The sequence below is a fragment of the Sycon ciliatum genome, chromosome 2 (genome assembly GCF_964019385.1).
Source record: "Sycon ciliatum chromosome 2, ocSycCili1.1, whole genome shotgun sequence".
NCBI lineage: Eukaryota > Metazoa > Porifera > Calcarea > Leucosolenida > Sycettidae > Sycon > Sycon ciliatum.
This window is the reverse complement of record NC_088644.1, coordinates 46613290-46634653: the sequence shown is the minus strand read 5'-3', so window position 1 is coordinate 46634653 and position 21364 is coordinate 46613290. Positions and strand designations below refer to the sequence as shown.

At 47.9% G+C, this 21364-nt stretch overlaps 1 protein-coding gene across 2 annotated transcripts in view; it reads left to right on the top strand.

Moving 5' to 3' along the window:
- Positions 1-21364, top strand: part of LOC135810916 (fibrillin-3-like) — a 128515-nt gene that overhangs the window by 97200 nt on the left and 9951 nt on the right. The window contains exons 5-6 of one of the 2 annotated variants that reach the window (XM_065324305.1): positions 255-368; positions 13643-13780. In XM_065324305.1, coding sequence (XP_065180377.1) covers positions 255-368; positions 13643-13780 — 252 coding nt within the window. The remainder of the gene's footprint in view (positions 1-254; positions 369-13642; positions 13781-21364) is intronic. The other variant, XR_010552458.1, reaches the window with a different exon arrangement.

Here is a 21364-nt window from a genome sequence, read left to right as displayed (position 1 = left end):
GCTTGTATCCTCGCTGTACCACTCCAAGTGTATAAATCCTATTATAGTTTCATCATTCTCTTTAGTCACGAATTCCATTGATAATTGTGACAAGAACACGTTCTGGAACACATGATTCATCCCCATGGTTGTGATATGAGTGCGCATTTAGTTATATTCATTGCATTATTAGGATTATTGTCTCCACGTCGCCTTTTTGTATATTATATGCTTTGTGCTGCTTTTTGCTCCTGTAATTCGTCGATATTGGTCAGGGCTCAATTGTTCACATGCTTCGTGTGATAATACAACCCAACAATGCACTGATATTAAAGGAGGAAGTTTCATCTGTAATTGCATAACCACGTATACACAAAATGTAACAACAGGTAAGAAGCTGTGACGGGGCCTCTTCATTTCAAACACTTTTTAGTAGCGGGATTTTTTGAAAACTTGTTCGGATTGGCTCTCCGGGGTGGAGATAATCGTCGAAAAATATATGTAGGACTCAGTGACCAGTCAAGGCCCCATGACCAATCACGATCCCCGTGACCAGTCAAACAGTCACAAACCCCCCGTGACCAGTCACAAATTAGTTTACCAGTCACAAAACCCCATGACCAGTCACAAATCACCATACATGTACATGTGTAGACACAGTTCATGACTGCTCACTGAGTGATTTGTACTGCAGGATTTGTTTTGGCAACTATAATTCACTGTGAGTAGTCACAGGCAGAATGTACAGTTGTCTGTCCCTCCAGAAACTTGCGGGGACATTTCGGAAATATCGCGGAAAAAGTTGCGAGGTAAAATGCCACAAATTGCGGAGAATATTGCGGGTTTTGTCAAATATTGCTGGATTATTGTGGAAAAATTGCGGAAATTGCGGCCGATTTTGGTACTTGTACTGTAGTGCTGTACGGTGTACGAGTCGCTCAGCATAAATCATGCACGACAAAACAGACTGTGTGCTGCGCTGACTGTGTTCAACTACCTGATTGGAGCTTGCAAGACAGCTTTCCTCATATCCTCGGACAACACTCGACGCGAGCCTTATTTTGTGACTTGTCAGCCGCTGATTTTCCCAGAAACTTCTCCATTCTGGTGTCGATCTCACAAGTAAACTACTGATGAGCTTGAAGAACTAAACGACATGGAAGAAAGACTCGAATATCGCGGTTGCTTTTCGAAATATCGTGGTGATTTTCAAGTATCAAGTACAGTTTTCTATAATAACGTGGATGATTTTTCAAATATCGCGGATATCACGGACTTTTGTTCAAATCGCGGAAAACAACGCGGCCGCGGAATCGCAAGTACCTGGAGGACAGAGTTGTGTAGAGCAGACAGGTCCCTGATTGCTCACTGAGTGCTTTGTAGTACAGGATTTGGGGTGGGAATTATAATTATAATTCCCTGTGAGCAGTCACAGACAAAGTGTACACTTGTGACCACTACATTTCCCTGAAAGCAGTCACAAGCAGAATGCTACGTACAGTTGTGATCTCTGTATTAAAGTGCATGATTTGTTGTGCTAACTATTATCCCCTTTGAGTTTTTCCCCGTGAGCAGTCACAGGTAGTCCAGCCAACTCAGTTGTATGCACTATGTAGGAATCATACATTCATGTTCAGCCCCAAAATGTAATAAGACTCATTTACACTGCACCCCATAGACACCAGCACAAACACAGACACAGGGTTCCGCGACGAGATCATGTCAATTCCTCGAATTGCACACACTGACACACTCATGAGCAACGGAGTTAGTATCGCCTTCTCTTCCATCGGGGGGTGAGTGGGGTAGCCTTGTTCACCCAGTCAGATGGCATGGGGTATTCTCATTGGCTGCACCACACTTTCGCTGGCGATGTCGATCGGGCTTTACATGCGCTGCAGCAAAGGAGGATTTAAATAAGCCGTCCTCCGTCTCCACTTCATATAGCATGAAGTTGCCAGGCTCCACAAAGTGACGGAGCACAGTTCCCTCACGCCACTTGCCAAGAAGTGCTGCTGTACCAGCTGCTCCGCCAAGATTGGGTGCACGGAAAACCCACACTGTTTGACCGATGTGATGCTCGTAGATCAGAAGAATGTGTAAAAACCAGGCAATACAAGGTTTAAAAGGGTTTTTGAAATGGCTGCAATAGGTAGAAATCACACTAAATAATGTTACTAGATTGACATGGTTGAAACTTCAATAAATTCTCAACAGTCAGTTTCGCGAGATGAATCCCGGCCACGTTCGGTTCTTGAGACAGAAGAGCTGGTGGTTGAAGGTCTTGAAACAGACGACCTAGCAGCAATACTTGGAGTGGCGGCCGTACTTGAACTGCAGAAACTTTAACAGTACAAACAGAGTTACATTAATTGCATTGTATCGGGTTATTGTCCACATAAGTTGGTAGAAATCACGCTGAAATGATGTTACTAGATTGAGTAAGTTGAAACTTCAATAAATTCTCACCAGTCGGTTTTGCGAGATGAATCTCTGCCACGTGCGGTTCTTGAGACAGAAGAGCTGGTGGCTGTAGGTCTTAAAACAGGCGACCTAGCAGCAATACTTGAAGTGGCGGCCGTACTTGAACTGCAGGAAATGTAACAATACAAAACAGAGCTATATTAATTGCATCTTATTGAGTTATTGTCCACAAAAGAAGAATCTGTTCTGTCCGCAGATTGAGGTATAGTCACCGGTATGTTTGTCACCATTTAAAGGTGATTTCGCACGGAACATGTTCAATCTTCCAGAATATAATACCTGCAGAAACTAACCTGGTCGATTGGTGTGATGCTGTGGTTCTTGAAACTGAAGAACTGGCAGCAGCACGTCCTGAAACCGAAGACCTGGCGGCTGTACTGAAACTGCAGGAATAATTAACACAAACACTGATTTATTACGAAGTAGTGGTTGCGACTTCGGCGATGATTTGTAAGAAAGGTTTGCTCCCCACACCGGAGCTCGCGCTATTCCGCCGACTTTACTTGACACTTGACTGACTCACGACTGCCATCCAGAGCACACGAGAAGTCCATCGAACTTTCGACTCGGCAAACCTGCAAGAAAGCACCACTCCCTGCTCAATACACAGTGTTTCGGGGAATTCACCCCTCATCAGTTGAGCTTGAGTAGGCTGAGGAAGATTGTGCCTGAAGAGCACCACTTATATAGTGCTCTCCAGGCACAAACATCACCAGGGATACAAACTTACAGAGACGCTCCGCTTCCAGCGCGATAACCACTGCTATCTGGTGTTCACGAGGTGGTTATCGCGCTGGAAGCGGAGCGTCTCTGTAAGTTTGTATCCCTGGTGATGTTTGTGCCTGGAGAGCACTATATAAGTGGTGCTCTTCAGGCACAATCTTCCTCAGCCTACTCAAGCTCAACTGATGAGGGGTGAATTCCCCGAAACACTGTGTATTGAGCAGGGAGTGGTGCTTTCTTGCAGGTTTGCCGAGTCGAAGGTTCGATGGACTTCTCGTGTGCTCTAGATGGCAGTCGTGAGTCAGTCAAGTGTCAAGTAAAGTCGGCGGAATAGCGCGAGCTCCGGTGTGGGGAGCAAACCTTTCTTACTGATTTATTGTAACCCATATGTTCGATTTTATGTTCCATTTAATTATTGTAGCCCATATGTTTGCCAATTGCATACACAATTTCAAATTGAATCATTTTAGTACAGTCCTCTTCATGAAAATAACGTAATAATAATAATAAACACAAACCAACCTGGTCGCTCCATGCGATGGTGTGCACGACGTGGCAGTACTTTCCCGAGTCACATCTGATAGCGGACTCATCCTGCAACAGACCGGAAAATCATTGTAAGCAACACCAGCAAATAGCAGAACTGGAATGATTTGTTAATGACAGACATGCAAATAATCAATACCGGTATGATAAGCATTGGTTGAATATTAACCTGTTTTCGGCTTGAAGAGATGCTGATGAATCATGTGTAGAAAATACATGGGAGCTTGAAGTCACACAAGGAGTTGTGGTGGTACTGGAAAATAGATTCGGATAAAAACACAGACATGAGTGAACTGGTGTGCACTGTGCACCGAAGATAAATGGATAAATGTTTACAAAAGTAGGTATAGTAAACTGCAGGGAGCATCAGAAACACTTACCGCCTAGTAGCCTGATTCAACTGTCCAAGCCTGCCTGCGTTGACTGGTGGCGACGCTACTGGAGAAAACGACTGACTGTGTTTCACCCGCACAGTCACTTGAAGGCGAACTGAAATGCACATCATTGGATGAAAAATACATGAAGAGGCAGCCAGTGACCTTGAGTTACAACAAAATTCATCATAATGATAAAATAGTATAAGTATTCACGTTCCACACAGTGAAGCAAGAAGACACTAACCTAGTATACCAAACGTTTCTTTACCAGCTCATGAGGAGAGTATGAATCTTTGAGGCTACATGCAATTTCCAGGTGAAGAATATGAAGCATCGAAAGGGTTGTTACTACTCGCCTACTGCCATGCGCAGACACCGCACGTCTGGTGTCACTTAGTCCAAAGGAGAGCACAACGTCAGGAAGACCAGGACTTGTGGGAGAAGGACTGAGAAACATGACAGCAAAAAGAGAAAAAACCAACAACAGACACGATAAACACGGTTGACTCCCAAGACAATGACTGATGGATTGCACAGTTTATCAGAACATTATAAAAATAAGAGAAAATAAAGATCTTTAGCCAAGGACAGCAAACGCTAATTTTGGCAGCACTCACTCCCAGCCGTGACCAAAGATGTTGCGCAGTAACGGAACAAACTTTATAGTGCTGAGAATCTCGGCCCGACATTCAGTCTGGTCATTTTTTTCAAAAAAGGAAGAAAAAACACGCCCATATTGAGAACAGAGCCGAGATTGCTTGTGAGTTTAACTTCTTTTGGTGACTTTTGGGTTTGAGTTGAAAATGTTTGCGTCTTCTGTTCGTGTCCTTCTCCCTCTATCCCATCTGGGAAACAAAGAACCGGTTCCGCGGACCTCCTGAGGAAGACATTCACAGGCCTCTCGCAGACGTGCTGAATCTGGAGAACCCTTACCGTCGTGGCTGTTGCGTGTAAGAAAAGGGTTTCAAGAATATGCGCACAGCGAAACCTCATCTTCGCCGTGCCCTTGCCATTCCCTCGTAAAAGATTTACCCAAGGTATTCATCAGGAACGGCAACAGAATAATGCCTTTTTACTTTTGCATTTCTCGCACTTGTTTCCACAAACACTCATATCGCCATGGTTATCACTACTACCGCATGCGGCAGGAAGGACAATGCGCTCCTCACTTAACCAATCTTCTCACCCATTTCGTCCACCAAAGCGAACACTTCAACTAAATGCTAACGCCCGCTCTTCAATACCAAGCGCACAGAAAAATAGCGCTGCAAACCACATTTTGTGAACTTAGACTCTATAAATATCAGCAGCATTCTCCATAGGTCATTTTACTAAGCTCAACTGCACCAGGGTTCTCAGCCAGATATCATCTCAACATCGGAAACCTGGCTAGATCCAACCATGCTAAGCACAGAAGTATCCATTCACCATTTTTCCGTGCACCGTCTGGACCTTGGGGAAACTAGAGATGGTTGTGTTTGTTTGTATGTGAACAATAAACTGTGTTGCTGGATAGAAGTTGCTTCACCTCTCAAACCCTGTCTTGTTGGATAACTTTACCGACCAACTGGGCGTCCCGTTGCTTACTAGCAATCTCTTGAGGCTGCAATTACTGAAGCTTCTAGCGATCGAAAGGGTAGTGTGATGTGTGGTGATTTTGATGTTGATTTATCGTGTTCTGGCTCTTTCCAAACTTGCCTTCTTGACATAATGTCTAGTCAAGGTCTCCAGTAGACCTCCAGTTGTTCTACCCAACGTCAGCTTTCGAGGTTCATGAGGTATTTGCCTTGTGCAGTTAGCAACTTTCTAATGCGACGTTAGACGTCCAACATGATTTTGTTTGCTATCACTCGGCTTCTACTTTACATTCATCATTGTCACCACGCCAGTATACTTTGTGACATGTAGTTATTTAACGCAACCTTTTCTGTTTTTATCTTTTCCTCCTTGTGATTGACTAAGCACCTGTGATAGTTGTGTCGGTAGAGTTCAAAACACCTTCGTTCGACATTATTTCATTCGTGTTGATTTATCACACACAATAGCTCGTTGAATGCACGCACGTTGCGCCAATATCTTCCATAAAACAATATCATGTAGTTCAACCCATTTCATTCAACTTCTAACTCTCCTCTGATGAGTTCCCAATATCATAATGGAACGAAACAAGGCTAGTGAGGAGCAACTTCTAGCTGTTGTGGAGTGTGACTGGTGCAGTGTTCGTGCTGATGTCTGCAAGCGTCGTCTGGTCTCCTCTGGTCAAAAGAAAATCTACCACTACTTTTTGACGGACCTACTGAAGATGGCATCACCAAATTCTATTTCCTATGGATATGCAAGGCCGTGGCGGCTGGGGCGGCTGAGGCCGCCCACCTTTTTGGGTTTTTTTTGGAGCATACCACAACAAAGCGTGATGATAGCAGCTCAGCGCAAATGTAGCAAATTCTAGTCCGCGATCGTGATTTGCTGCAGAAAAGTCTCTCATTGCTGTTACACTGATATTGCACCAAATGCCTGGTAATGCTTGCAATTGGCTTCAATTTTTGAATTTTTTCCGGTGGAGGCTAATGCTTGTCCCCGATCGTACCGTCTTCTTGGTTTGCTGCAGAATCAAAAAGAATTCCATTTTAGTAGTAGTAGTAGTATTCTTTTATTTATAGTGGAGAAACCAAAACAGGCAGATGCCTAATAACAATGGACCCACTGTCTAGGGTGAAGGAGGGGGCAGACATTGCTAATGGTAAATAGTGGCAGCGAAATACAGCAGACCCAGCACAGCTACAGAAACATGGGCGTAAAGCTAAAAGCAGGCAATAATGTGTTGCAAAGCGCTTGACTTGAAGCCGGCCAGTTTGGTGATGGCTCGGATATCCGCATGAAGGGAATTCCAGAGAACTGCGCCAGCATGTGTCACCAATTTAGTAAAATGTGCAGTAGCAGCTGCAGGGACGATAAGCAGGTTAATGTTGCCTCCTGGAGTTCTTCGTGACGGAACAGGTCGAAAAAAAGTTTCAAACAAGCAACTTCCTGAAGAATTTAGACAACGCCATATAAAGCAGAGCAAGTTTAAAGTTGAATGGTAGCGCGCAAGGGAGAGACATGTACACGCTCAAGCAGCGTAACAGTGGGAGTCCATGGGGGCACTTTACATACAGCATGCAGTGCGCGCTTGAAGAGCCTTTCCAGACGGAGCTCCTGGTGAACAGATAGATATGGGGCATAAGCATTGGATGCATACAGAATCTTAGGCAGCACAAAGCATTTGAAGTAGCAGACACGACTTCAGAGGGGCAAAGATGCAGCATGGTGGACTAAGACAGCTATTTGAGCAGACACCCTGATAACAACATGTGGAACCATTGTCTGCCAGCACATTGACGTGTCGAAATGTAATCTAGATACTTGGGCGATGGTACCACCGGCAGATCTTGACTATTGCATGTCACGCGTAGGGCAAAGGGTGGTGCTTTGGGAGGAGGGATTGGTAGGATTTTTGTTTTCGTTTCATTCAGAATTAAGCCACGCTGTCGTAGCCAGTCACCCAGGGGTTGTACTGCACCCGACAGTCGCTGAGCAACATTTGCCTGTGTCTTGGCACTGGCTCGTAATGACATGTCATCTGCAAACTGTGTTGGGGTGACACCGCATGGCCTCACCATATGAGGTATATCTTGAACATATACGACGAAGAGCAATGGACCCAGCACTGATCCTTTCGGAACACCACAGCTACTTGCGTAGGCAGCACTTTTGCTTGGGCCAATCTGGACGTACTGTTGACGATCGGTCAGGTAGGGGGCCATCCACTGTAGAGCAACGCCGCCTATGCCGAGAGTGTAGAGGTCTCTAACTAGAATCTGATGCGGCACTTTGTCGAAGGCTTTCAATATGTCTACAAAAGCGACCCCAGTGTAGAGGCGAGCCACTTGTGCCTGTTTAATTTGCTCTACCGTTAACACTAGGGCATCAGAGGTGGAATAGTGGGTACGAAAACCAAATTGTTCCATTGGTAGCAGATCTTGGCTCTCCAGAAAATCAGACAGTTGCTCATGAACAATCCGTTCAAGGATCTTGGAGACCACTGGGAGTAGGGAAACTGGTCTATAGTTCTTAGGTTGGTTGGGGTCACCGGCTTTGAACAGTGGGCACATGCATGCCACTTTCATTAATTCTGGGAATTTCCCCTCCCTCATTGATCTGTTGAACAGCAAAGTCAGCGATGGGGCCAGCATATCCCCACACAAATGGAGAAGGACAGTTGGCATACCATCGCTTCCAATTGCTTTAGTTGCAGCAGCTTTCTGACCTTGGCTATAGATATTGGCTGAAACGAGTTCAAGTTCTTTCGCGGGGCAGCACCATAGTAACACTGAATGGCAACAAATGACCCGAAATGCTTGCAATTGGCTTCATTGTGTGAAATTTTTCCCGGGGAGGACCCCACCCCCCCTTCCAAGTTGGTGGAGCTTGTACACAATGCTGTAAAAAGTGGGTTTTTTGAACTTTACTTCCTGTTCTGCCTTTCGTGGACCCATAAATGGAAGAGTGCGTATTCATTTCTCAGCTTGGGTTCATGTCTGGACATGTATCCTGGCTATGCTTCACAAAAAGAGCATTTTTTGCCTGTTTTCACTGAAAAAAGAGCACTTTTTTCAGCATATTTTGAGGGACGCGAAAAGCACTAAGTGCGAATTAAAAAAAGCACCTTTGGGAAAGAGCTAGTTGCTGCCGTCGAGGCAGGCTGAAGGAATGAGCTGGATCCTTGCGGCACTGATGGTTTGCCAAGCCCCCACGAGATAGGAGTCAGCGGCCGCAGGCATTACACTGAACAGACCCAGACTGCTCTCTAACCGGCTTTGCTCGCTCCACTGTGCACTCGTGACGCGCCATGCAGCGGGGCTGAGAGAAACTCCGGCCGCAGGTGTCTCACAGGACCGGCTTGATCTTGTGCTCAGTCCTGGCGTGGTGCGCGCAAGCAACATCTTCACAGCATGCTGACCTCCAGGTACTCCGGCAGCTGATTGCATCACACCAGTCTCTCTCCTTGACAATCGCAATCTTGAGGTCAGCACGGATTGCATGTTTCCACCGCTTCTTGGGCTTGTGTTGAGGTCGGGTCTGGGTCAGTGAACCGAACAGGAGTAGCCGGGGCAAGCGTTTGGGCGACATGCGGATAACATGGCCAAGCCAAGTCAGTCTGCGAAACATAATCTTCTCTGTAACTAGCTCGGTATCACCCCACCACATTCGGCCTGTGGATTAGGGCAAGGGTTCCTCTTGCTGCCTCTTTCCGCTGATGCCAAATAAAGTCCGCAAGCATTGGTTGTGGATTACTTCCAAACGACGCACATCCCGCTGCAGGGTGTCCAGGTTTCAGAGCCATACAGCAATGCTGAGAGAACAGTGGCTGTGTATACATTACGTTTCGTGGTAAATCTCTGTTCTTAAAGACTGGCTTACGGAGTCGTCCGAAAGCTTTGGAGACTGCAGCTATGCGATGAGTGACGTCTGCAGATTATGAGCGATCAGGTGTTATGAGGCAACCAAAGTAGGTAAACTCAGTGACATGCTGCACGTCACCTGCTGCTGAGCGCAGGGGTGCCACATCCGTTTCGTGTACTCCAGTCCCAACCGCCATGAATTTAGTCTTCATTGCGTTGACCCTGAGCCCGAATGAGGTGGCAACATCAATGAACAGCTGGAGAGCAGATTGGGCGCCATTCCAATTTTTGGCTAGGAGGGCACCATCATCGGCAAACTGGAATTATGTTGCACATGTGGAGCTGGTTGCGCTAAGTCTTGCATTAAAGAGTTGATCACTGCGGTGACTCCTCACGTCAATGCCGACTTCCGGGTTGGTCAAAGCAACATTCCGCCACTGGTCCACGACTGCACACATGTAAATGTTGAACAACACCGGTGCCATTGTGCAGCCTTGCCGGAGACCCTTTTCCACAGGGAAACCATCAAGGAGCTGATCGCCAATTCGCAGCTGTGCCACCATTCCAGTGTGGAAGGCTTCAATCAAGAACACCATCTGAGCAGGCACTCCCAAACGGTGCAGAGCGATCCAAAGGCCAGCACGAGGCACAGAATCATATGCCTTGCGTAGATCAATGTACACAGAAAACCTTTGGCTTGATGTTCACGGAGTTTTTCGAGGACTTGCTGCAGTGAGAAGACACTGGTCACAATGCCTCTCCCAGGACGGAATCCACATTGGGAATCGAGAAGAAGGGAGTCCGCGAACTTCTACAACCTGTTAGCAATAAGCCGTGCATTTACTTTGCCAGCAACGTCGAGGAGTGATATCCCACGCCAGATAGCGCATAACGTCAAATTGCCATTCTTGGGAATCTGAACCAAAACGGCATCATTCCACTTCTGTGGAACTTCACCCGCCTGAGAGCAGTCTACCGCAAGCTCATGAAGCTTGGAGACGAGCATCGGGCCACCATATTTCAGTATTTCGGGCAAAATACCAGAGTATCCAGGTGCCTTCCTTGCGGACTTCCTCAATTGTTGGTGGCATAGCGAGTTCTGCATCGGTATTCCGTTGGGGGATGCTGATAAGCGCATCATTGTCAACATCATTGATGACGTTCAGCACAGTCTGAAAGTGCTCGCCCCAGCGCTCATGGGTCTCCGCGATAAAGACACACTCGTCACCATTGGCTTTCTTGATTCTAGTTGAGACAGTTGATATCAGTCCTTTCGCGGCATGATGTATGTTGTGAATGCACTCCCACGGACCCCGTTCACCATGACACCAGCGCATAGCAGCTTCAGCATTGAGTTCAAGGAATTTGCGCTTGGCCTGTCGAACAACTGCACGAGATTCACTACGTGCGCGCTGGTACGCTGTCCGGTCAGATTTGCGCTTTGATGACTGCCACTTTTTATACAATGTATCACGGTTGCGAAGAAGAGGCTCGATGTCTCCCTTCGCCAATTCAAACCAGTCTTTCTTTGCACGGCGCGCGGCTCCAAGGCAATCGCCCGCAATGTCTAATGTGCAGGACTTTAGCTGCGTCCACTCCTCCTCAATATTACTGGTGGCCCCCCACGATTCCTCCAGCCTGTCATCCAAAGCATCGCTTAGCTGCTGTCGGGCTTGGTCAGTGGTTTCACGGGCGCAATCAGCACAGGGGCGTAGAGATGTTACATCAAGGAGCACGCGTTTTGGAGCAGTTCTTGGAAACTGGACAACGCATTTTAGACGAGACTTCATAGACAACAACGAATGGTCCGTATTGCACTCTGCACTGGTGATGACACCGCAGTCGATGCAGTTGGCGCTGTGGTGAGCAGGCACTATGCAATAATCAATGCAGAGGCGTGCCTTTGTGCCGGGATGCTGCCAGGTGTACTTAGCGCAGCGGACTTTCTGGAACCAGGTGTTGCAAGCCAAACATTCATTTCTAGCAAGAAATGAAAGCAGCTCCTCTCCAGAGGAATTGAGCTGGCCGACCCCATGAGCGCCACGAACATTCCACCACAGGTCTTGTGAGGCACCAGTGCCGATACGAGAATTGAAGACACCGATTAGTACAAACTGATGCGAGTCTGGCACGTGAGAAATATATTCCTGCAACTGATCATAAAACTTATTCTTCTCAGCACGGGGTCTTGAGAACGTAGGTGCACACGCGGATGCAACATGCAGCCACTGAACACGCTTGCCACAAACAAGCGCCAAACGAGCTAGGATGAATCAGGATCCAAGGGCTGTCCACCGGCAGCCAGCAGCCTCGAACGCACGACGACACAATCCACGGAGCACCAGAGCAACACCTGGAGCCTGAGCGCAAACGAAAACGGCCGTGCTTATTGATAACTACAAGTACTTGACACGAAGCTCCGTAGCTCCATCGCCGACATCCAGCAAACCAAAATGGAAAATACAAAACGTTCAAACTATTCAAGGACTCCAGTTTCTTTGATTTCTCGTGTTTGATAGTTCGCGTGTGTATGCGAGGGTAAGTACATGGTTTTCTCGTTAGTTGCATGCAAGAGAGACGATGCGACAGAAAGCAAAGCCCTTTGTAGTTTTCTCTCTCGCACTGGTAATGGTCTGCTGTTGGAGTTGAAATGCTAAGACATAATCCTTGTTTCACTCTTCTGTGTAGTGTGAAGAGGTCAACGAACATGTAGAGCTCACTTTTATGAAGCAGGCAAGGCTGTGAGCGCTGTGGCTTAGAGCGATAGGCCTTAAATCTTACGAGATATTTCGAGTGCTATTGTTTGTTGCGAGCGCTTCGTCTTCGATGTGTCCTGCCTCTTTCCTGGCAGCTGCCCTCCTATAGGACCAACCACGAAGTGACTGTACTCATCTGCAGCCGATCAATGTTATATTGCACAAGAAGATAGCGTTTTCGCCAAGCCAGTGCCCCGCCAAAGACCATCGCCGTGTCACACCGTCGGAACGAGTTCATGATGAGAAACATCATTCGCGCGAGCGTGGTGAAGAACGATTTCGAAAGACAACATAGTCTTTACCCCCGAGACGACAACTATGCGCACGTCCTGCAAGGGGAGAATGTCACCAGCGACATCAACGAAGACGACGGCAGTATTTCGGAAACCTGGAGTCAGCGGAGGTCCTCAAGCTCCTCCGCGACCCCGTCCATGTACAGTATAGGTGACATGTCGACACGAGCGTGCGGAACACAGCATACACTGTAGTAATGTTGCGCGAGTTTGCGGAAGGAGTCCAAGTCGGGAAATCCATCAGCTCCAAAAGCTACCTGTACCTGCGATGAGACTCCAGCTTCAGACTACAACAGTCAGGACTTGTAAATAGTTGAACTTTGTGAAGCAGCAGATCGAGAAGTTAGCTGTTGCAGTATGTCGGCGCTATGTAGCTTGCATTTTTTACGGAGAGTCGATCGCCACGCGAAAGTTTCTCTCCTCAACGAGAGCTAGCTGGCCTCCAAACTCCGTCAGGGTCTGCCTAAGGTACCGAAGGTCCTTTGACTAGCTGCTGGCAGGACTCCATCAAATCCTTCAGCTTCAGCTCGGCGAGCAAAAGTCTCTCTCTCCTCCGCCATGAGCGTCATGACACACACAAACTGAATACAAAACGATGCACTTCACACGTGCTGGCTTGCACGCGTGCCCCCTTTCACGAACCCAGACAATCTTTTCGGGATTGGTCTATTAAAGTTCGCGGAGCAACATATCACACCACTTGTGTGGTTCTAAAAGCGCCATCTCCGTTCGCCGGTGTCGAGCAATGTCATCGCATGAGCTGATTGAGAAGGAACTGGTGTTGTTAGTGGATATTATAGCGTAACTTGTAGCTCTTTGGTCCTCTTTTCCTCATATAAATTACTGATATTTCTTTGCTTTGCTTTTCATCCTGGTCCATGCTGTGCATTTCGTTATACATTGCGTTGCGTTGCACCCTTTTTCTGTTCCACCTTTGTGCTCTTTCCAATAAAGGTTTTAGATAATTCGGAGTATGTTTCATATTTTTTGGGGTCCGGGATCGAGAAGTTTATTTGATTGCGCTTTTGTGTTGTTACGTCCAGGTTTATGCGACGACATTGATGAATGTAGCACAGGTGATGTCTGTGGATCTAGCACAAGCGATTGTGTAAACCAGCCGGGAAAATATACATGCACATGCAAAGTTGGGTACATCAAAAAAGGAGATAATGACTGCACCGGTAAGGGCCCTTACACACTACGTACATGTAAAACTTAACTAACGTTGCCCATGCGCCAGCCTGATCAATTGCAGTTGCACACTGACAGGTGATCTGCTTTTTACGTACATGTAGTGCGGTTCGGATGAAAAGTTCTGCTCTCAGAACGAGTGCTGTGTGTGCTTCTTTGATTTCGTTCTGCATCTTGTGTTGGAGCCATGCCCATGGAGCTCAGGTTGACTCCGGCAATGAGAAAGCGGCGACGTAAAATTGTTGCCGCCATGATATTGTAGGGCATGCAGAAGCTAGTGAAGTCGTCTGATGGCAGTCCTGTTCTTGATATTTTCTAGATGACGGATCACAGTTGCTCACATTTCATGGTCACGACGATGCTCAGCATGCGGATGCGGTGTTGTGAAACCACAATCTCTCGAGAGTGAAAGGCCTTCTCGCTTGTGACATTGTGTTCGTTCCAATGCAGTTGTATCCCGACTCTGCCGTCCCGCTGATGTTAACGACGTGGTATACGCTACAGGCGCTATGTGTGGTTTGCTGTGTGCGCTGTAGTTTTTATTTATTTATTTATTTCACTCAACTCGTGGTTCATGACCAATTGGCACGCAAAGTGCGAGAGAGGGGTGATAGCCAGCCACGGGAAGAAAAGAAAAGAAAGGAATAATAGAAAAAGAGAAGAAAGAAGGATAGACAAGAATCCAGCAATGAAATCCTATCGTACTACATTATGCGATCGGAGTGCATTTTTAAAGCTAGAAAGACATTTTGATGTCTTAACATGCTGGGGAAGTTGCAGCCAAAGGCCGTAGGACAAAAACAGAGGAGAGTTGGTAAATGCGGCTGAATTAGCACGGGGAAGTGAGAAACTATTACGAGTGGACCGGGACAGAGAAAACCAATCAGTGAATACGGAGAGATGAATGGGAATTTTACCTAGGCGAATTCTGTGGATCAAAACGCAAAGCTGCTGTTTGCGATTATCTTGCAGTGGCTGAGTATTGCTGATACAATAGAGCTCAAGACTAGGAAATAAACGCTGCTTGTTAAACAATATTTCAAGAAGAGATCTATGTTGGATTTCAAGTTTGTTCACAAGATGTTGACTTAGACTACACCAAGACTGACATGCATACTGGAAAATAGGTAATAGATACGAGCGATAAAACATAGAACGGCATGTATTTGGCAAATGAGAACGATGAGGATATAGTATGCCGAGAACACTACTAGTTTTCTTGCAAATATAGTCTACATGAGGAGCCCATGTTAGACAGTCGTCAATAATTATACCAAGGTGATTATGTTCATGGAAGATTTCTATTGTCGATGAGCTGCCAGGACATGATAAAGACACATTACAGAACTGATCACTAGCACCGGAACAGAAAAACATCACTTTGGTCTTACAAGTGTTTGGTCTCAGCTCCCAAGTCGACATCCAAAAAATGGTGGAGCTTATCTTTTTCTGGAGGTCATTAACTAGCAATTGCTTGCAACTACTTGAAGCGGAAACTGTGGTGTCATCGGCGAACAGTGAAACATTAGGGACAGACATCAGTAGATCATTGACGTAGACTAAAAAGAATAGTGGCCCCAGGATTGACCCCTGTGGCACACCAGAGTTAATTGCCTGGGGAGACGAGAGGGGGTTGCCTAAGCTTACAGCCTGTAACCTGTCGGTTAGGTAGCTTTCAAAGAAACAAAGCAGGTTGCCACCAATGCCATAGGCACCCAACTTGGCAATCAGGCCTCTATGCCAAACAGTGTCAAAGGCTTTCGCCAGGTCAAAGAAGCACATGCTAGTATGTTCTTTAAAATGTCGGGACTGCTTGATGTTTTGGATTAGGTGGACTAGATGCAGAGCTGTGGGGTCTCCTCGCCGGAAACCAGACTGCATGGTATGCAAGTACGGGGACAAGTGTCGATATGGCTGATCGTACACAATGCGCTCAAACAGCTTTGAAATACAGTACAGTAGGGAGATGGGTCTGTAGTTCGTTGCATCCGACCGGTAGCCTTTGCGCTTATAAATTGGGACCACTAATGCGTATTTCCATGCAGAGGGAAAGATTCCAGACGACAGAGAGATGTTAAAGAGCAGCGATAACGGATATGCTAGGCTGTCTTGGAGGTGTTTCAGGATTTCGTTTGGTATACCATCGTAACCAGGAGACTTCTTATTGGGGAGACTGCGTATGTATCTGGTTACAGTACGGGATGAAATCGTCAGCGATGTAAACGTTGACTCTACAGGTATTTGGTGGATAAGAGGAACTAACCGTCAGGTCTATCCTTAACGCAGAAGCTGGTAAACTGCTCATTCAGAGCAGCCGCAATATCAAGAGGCGCAGCGGCGGAACTTTGGTCAGACCGTGTGATTGCTGTTGGACTAGAGCCCAATGACGATGCTGATTTACGAAGAGTTCTTATAAATGAGTGAAGTGATGGACGCTGGCTGTCGGTGAGAGAAGTAGTAATGGACTGGATGTATTCTTTATGGGCTACACGTGATAACGTTTTTGCTATATTCCGCTGACGTTTGTACTGCGTTGCATTGGACGGGGTAGGGTATTTTTGGTAGATGGTGTAGAGGTCATGCTTTCTCTTAATGCCTGCCCTGAGCACTGGTGTCATCCATGGTGGATCCTGGCGTGAAGGGCGGCTTCGGTTTCTGGTGGTTGACTGGTGATCGCGGTGAGAAGAGCAGCCTGAGAGAGACGATTCGAGGACAGACGAGAAGTTAGAAACGGCTGTATCAATATCAAGGCCGCATAAAAAGTCACTCCAGTGAGTTGCGGCAATTTCAGCATTGACGCCTTCCCATTGCGATTGAGTGAGCAAGTAATGGCTGAAGCAAGGCAGTGCAGTGTCAGATATGGACTCTGGAGACTGTGCTATGTCTTTAGCTATGGAGAGCCTTCCGAGGACGATTAAGTGATCGGAGGCACCGAGGGGGCTCAGGGATTCAATGGATGTGAACTTCTCGGGAATGTTTGTGGCAACCAGGTCCAGGCAGCCACGGGACCCATTGGATGTAAGATGGGTGGGGAACGTAACAAGTTGAGACAGTGCTATGGAGCGAAAAAGGTTACACAAGGCAGAGCCTGCAGCAGATGTTGAGTCGGAGGCACACCAGCTCTGGCAATGGGCAATCAAATCACCAGTTACAATGGTAGATGATGGAGCAGGTAGCTTAATGAGAGCAGTCCGCATAGTGTCTACAAAATATTGTAGGTCAGCAGCGTGCTGGTTTGGGGGTCTATACAAGCAGGCAAACGACAGTGGTTGGGATGAACCTATGGGAGTAGCTTCAACAGCAAATGCTTCAACGTTCTGTTGGCGAAATGAGTGAATCTCTCTCACTTTGCTGAAGGCGGTAGTGAGCACCAGGATGGCGGCACCCCCATAGCCTCGGAAGGGTTCAAGGTTAGAGGGAGTTTGCGGTCGGTTACGCCGGAATACTGCATAGTTCGGCAAGTGTTAAGGTATGGTTGGCGGTGAGCCCAGTCTCGGTGATGCAGATAATGATTTTTTTATCCCATCCCAACTTCTCTGTACTCGGTCCTCTGATGCCGCTTGGTGGACGCCAGCTTGCAGCAAGGCCGTGAAGGCGAAACAGAGTGCCTGGAAGTCCCTCAAGAGACGACCAGACTCGCCCCAATGTCAAGCTAACTGTACTCTCGCTGTCCACCAGTCTTCTGAGTGCCTACGTGATGCCCTGAATCACCATCTAGCAATAGTCCGTGCACGACTCCAGACCGGCAGTCTTCGCGACAAACAGTGGCGGGTAACCATCAAGCAGTCCATCGGAACCTCCCGAAATAGCTCCATCCTGATTCTTGTCGAAACTGCTGGCAAAGAACATGCCACGAACATCGAGAAAGCAAACTGCCTCGGTCACTACTTTGCGGAGAAATGTAGCCTTGGTGCCAATGACCTGCCAGACACACCTCTGCCCCCTATTCGCCAACGCACAGGCAATAGGCTGAAGACCGTACACTTCCGCCCTGCCACAGTCCAGCGAGCTCTCAAGAACCTGGACACTTCTAAAGCAACTGGCCCTGATGGCATTCCGGCGCAAGTGCTCAGGAAGTCAGCACAGTCACTCGCCAGCCCTCTGGCAAAGCTATTCACCCAGTGCTTCCGGGACGGGGTGCAACCTGCATCCTGGAAGATCGCGAACGTTGTCCCTATTTTCAAGAAAGGCTCCAAGTCTACCCCGAAGAACTCCCGTCCAATTGCCCTCCTCTCTATACTCTCTAAGGTGATGGAGGCCATCATCAATCGCAGCATCACTAACTTACTGGAAAGCAATCAGGTCCTCTCGGGACGGCAATTCGGGTTCTGACGCGGCCTGGGCACGACTGATCTTCTCCTCTCACTGCAGCATGAGTGGAGTCGATCGTCCAATGCCGGGGGTGTGATCCAAGTTATTGCTGTCGACGTGGCCGGCGCATTTGACAAAGTGTCGCACCGCGGTGTAGTTCACAAGGCCAGATGTCTGGGGCTAACTGGCCACCTGCTTTCATGGTTGAAAAACTACCTAGAGAGCCGCCAGATCCGTAGTTGGTGGACAAACATCAGCCACACACGCCATCCGAGCAGGTGTGCCTCAAGGAAGCATCCTGGGGCCCACTCTCTTCTTGATCTTCATTAATGACGCTGAGGATCACCTTCCCCAATCGACTAGCCTTGCCACGTACGCAGACGACACAACACTCTACAAGTGTATTCGGTATCTCGGCAACCTCGCAGCTGACTGTGATGATCTCCAGACCGCCGTCAATGCCCTCCCTGCCTGGGGTGCGACCTGGCGAGTGACATTCGAGCACGCCAAGTCATACCTACTCCACGTCAGCCACCACCGTCAGCCCTGGGACTGCCCTCCGGTCACATTCCAAGGTGAAATGGTTCCTTAAACCCAGTGCCTGAAGCTACTTGGGATAGCCTTCGACAGTCAACTGACATTCTGCCAGCAGATTCGACAGTCAGCCCTGCGCGACACACAGCGACTGGGCGCATATCTGCCAAGCCGCTAACTCCGGCGCAAAGTGACTGCTCTCTGCTATCTCTACAAAATCCACTACCTGACAGGCGCACAGATGCTAACCCGAATGCTGCCCCCCCCCAAGCAATACCAGACCACGGCCAACATCCTGCCAACACCAGGCAGCAGGCGCGGGTGGTGGCCGGCCACCGCTACCAGCTCCAGTCTGATATCCCAACCAATTCTCGCAACAACGTCCGCCGCTCGTTCCCTGAAGGAGTGCTGGACACCTGGAACCAGTTGCCTCGCCAACACCTCCTGGATCAGCCCGACCAGAAGAGGTTGCAGTCCTTCAAGTGCAGCGTCCACCGATTCCTGCGCTCGAGCCACTGAGACTGGGCGACCGACCGGCTGTAGGGACTTGGCGTGGTGGTTTTCTAGACGGTACTGTGAGAGAGTGAGTCTGTGCACAAATATTATGTATGATTACGCTTCTGCGTGAATGTGCACGTGTGTGTCTGTGGGTGCGTGTGTGTGTGTGGTGTGTGTATCTGTGTGTGTGGTGTGTGTGTGTGTGTCCGTGCGAGCATGTGTGTGTGTGTGTGCGCGCGCGCGCGTGTGTGTGTGGGGGGGGGAGGGGGGGGGGGGGGAGGGGGGGGGGGGGTGCACATGGTTAGTATGTGGCGTTTATGTGAGCGTATGATAATAATCTCTTCAATAATAATTAATATCTTTATTTCAAGATTACCCAACGCCGGCGAACGCCTATCAGGTTGATCTCCTATTTGAACATGCGCATATGTGTGTGTATGATGTGCCCTAGCTCACTTAAAATTATTATTATGTTATACACGTAGATCATGTCCATGATGCCTTTCCTCTGCGCAGGTCGACCGCACTATTGTTTTTAAGATTAACATAATTATTACTTCTGCATAAGCATTACATACTATGATCATGCTGGCTCCATCCCTTATCTCCTAAGCTACCACCCCCCATCCCCGGTGCGTCTGCCCAGTGTTGACTCCGAGACCCACGGTCGGACCAGCTGCCCAGGCCTCACCACCACTGCCGTTTCTGTGCTGCCTTCTCGATACATACGTATGTACACTGTATATCATGTGCACATTCACATGTCTTAAGGTTTGTGGTTTTTCAATAAAAAAATAAATAAATAAAAACATGGTCTGTTGGTGCTTGTTATAAGCTGACTTAGATACTCTATCTCCCAACGATTCTTGACATGCTTCAGTATCCGACTGAGGAAGCGCAATCTCGATGACATCTGCGTAGCGTTCAGGGTACCCGCTGGCGTCTCTGACGACATCCATATGTTCACCCATCCTCATTGCAGGGGTTGCTGGAGGCTCATCCAGGCTATCAGACACATAAGTTAGCGGACGACTATTCACCACTGCTTCAACCTCATACAAGAGGGTTTCAAGCTCCTGGACCCTCAAAAACGCTGCTCCCATTACCTTCTTCAAGGCACTCTTCACCGTACCAACCCTTCGCTCATAGAAGCCTCCATGCCATGGTGCAGCTGGAGGATTGAACATCCATGGCACACTTAGTTTGTCAGATGTCGCCTTGAACGGGTTAGCGTTGTGAGACCGGATACGAGACGGCAAACCACGTCTCGCCTCAAACTTCCAAAACACATTCAAGAATGACTCAGTACTTACTGCCGACAAAATGAGTTTCGCAGAATACACAATCCCGGGTTATGCAGCAGCAATGCGCTGTGATCACACAGGTGAAGGTGGTGGAATTGCAGTGTGGATAAAGTCAGGCCTGTGTTTCCGCCATTTGGACTCCATTGACTGCAAAGTCTTCGAAGTCATATGGCTTCTTCTTCGGACCTCTTCTTGTGGAAAGATCATAGTCTGTGCAGTATACAGCTCTGGGAGCACCAGTTGCTCTGACTGCAGTCTCGTGGAGTACCTGCAGGACACATTGCAGGATACTCGACTCCTAGAAGACTACTTGCTGATCACTTGGGATTTGAATGTCAACAGCACCGCCTGGCTCAACAGCAACATGTGGCTGCCAGGATGGCTGGTCATCAATGGTTACGCCAAGGTAGTAGTAGTAGTAGTAGTAGCAGTAGAATATATTATTTTACTAGGGAACTCCCAACAGGCGTTGCCTTTTTACTGGGAACCCTAGGAATGACTTGGTGCTTGTGACAAATGCAGAAATGGGCTTAGCTTGCCGACATCCAGGTGGAAGCATGTTCCATCTGTCTGCTGCCAAAAATTAAATAGCATTCAAGCCGTAACGAGACGTAGCTCTGGGTGGGTTCAGAGCGGCTGAAGCTTGACCGCGGGTAGCAGCATTTGTGCGGCATGATGCAGAGCGGGGGTAAATATCGTGCTTCACAGAGGACTGGTGCAACGAGATAGACACTTAAAACACAAACAGCTTCAAGTTTACACGGCGAGAAAAAGTATACAGGTTATATTTGGTGAGAATTAAATCGATAGAAGTATACTGATCATGGCCGAACACTCGCCTTTGGCACCTATTGCTGGTTGACTCAAGTTTGTCCCCGAGTTAAGCAGACAAGCAAGGAACATAACATGTGCTGGCATAGTCCAAGG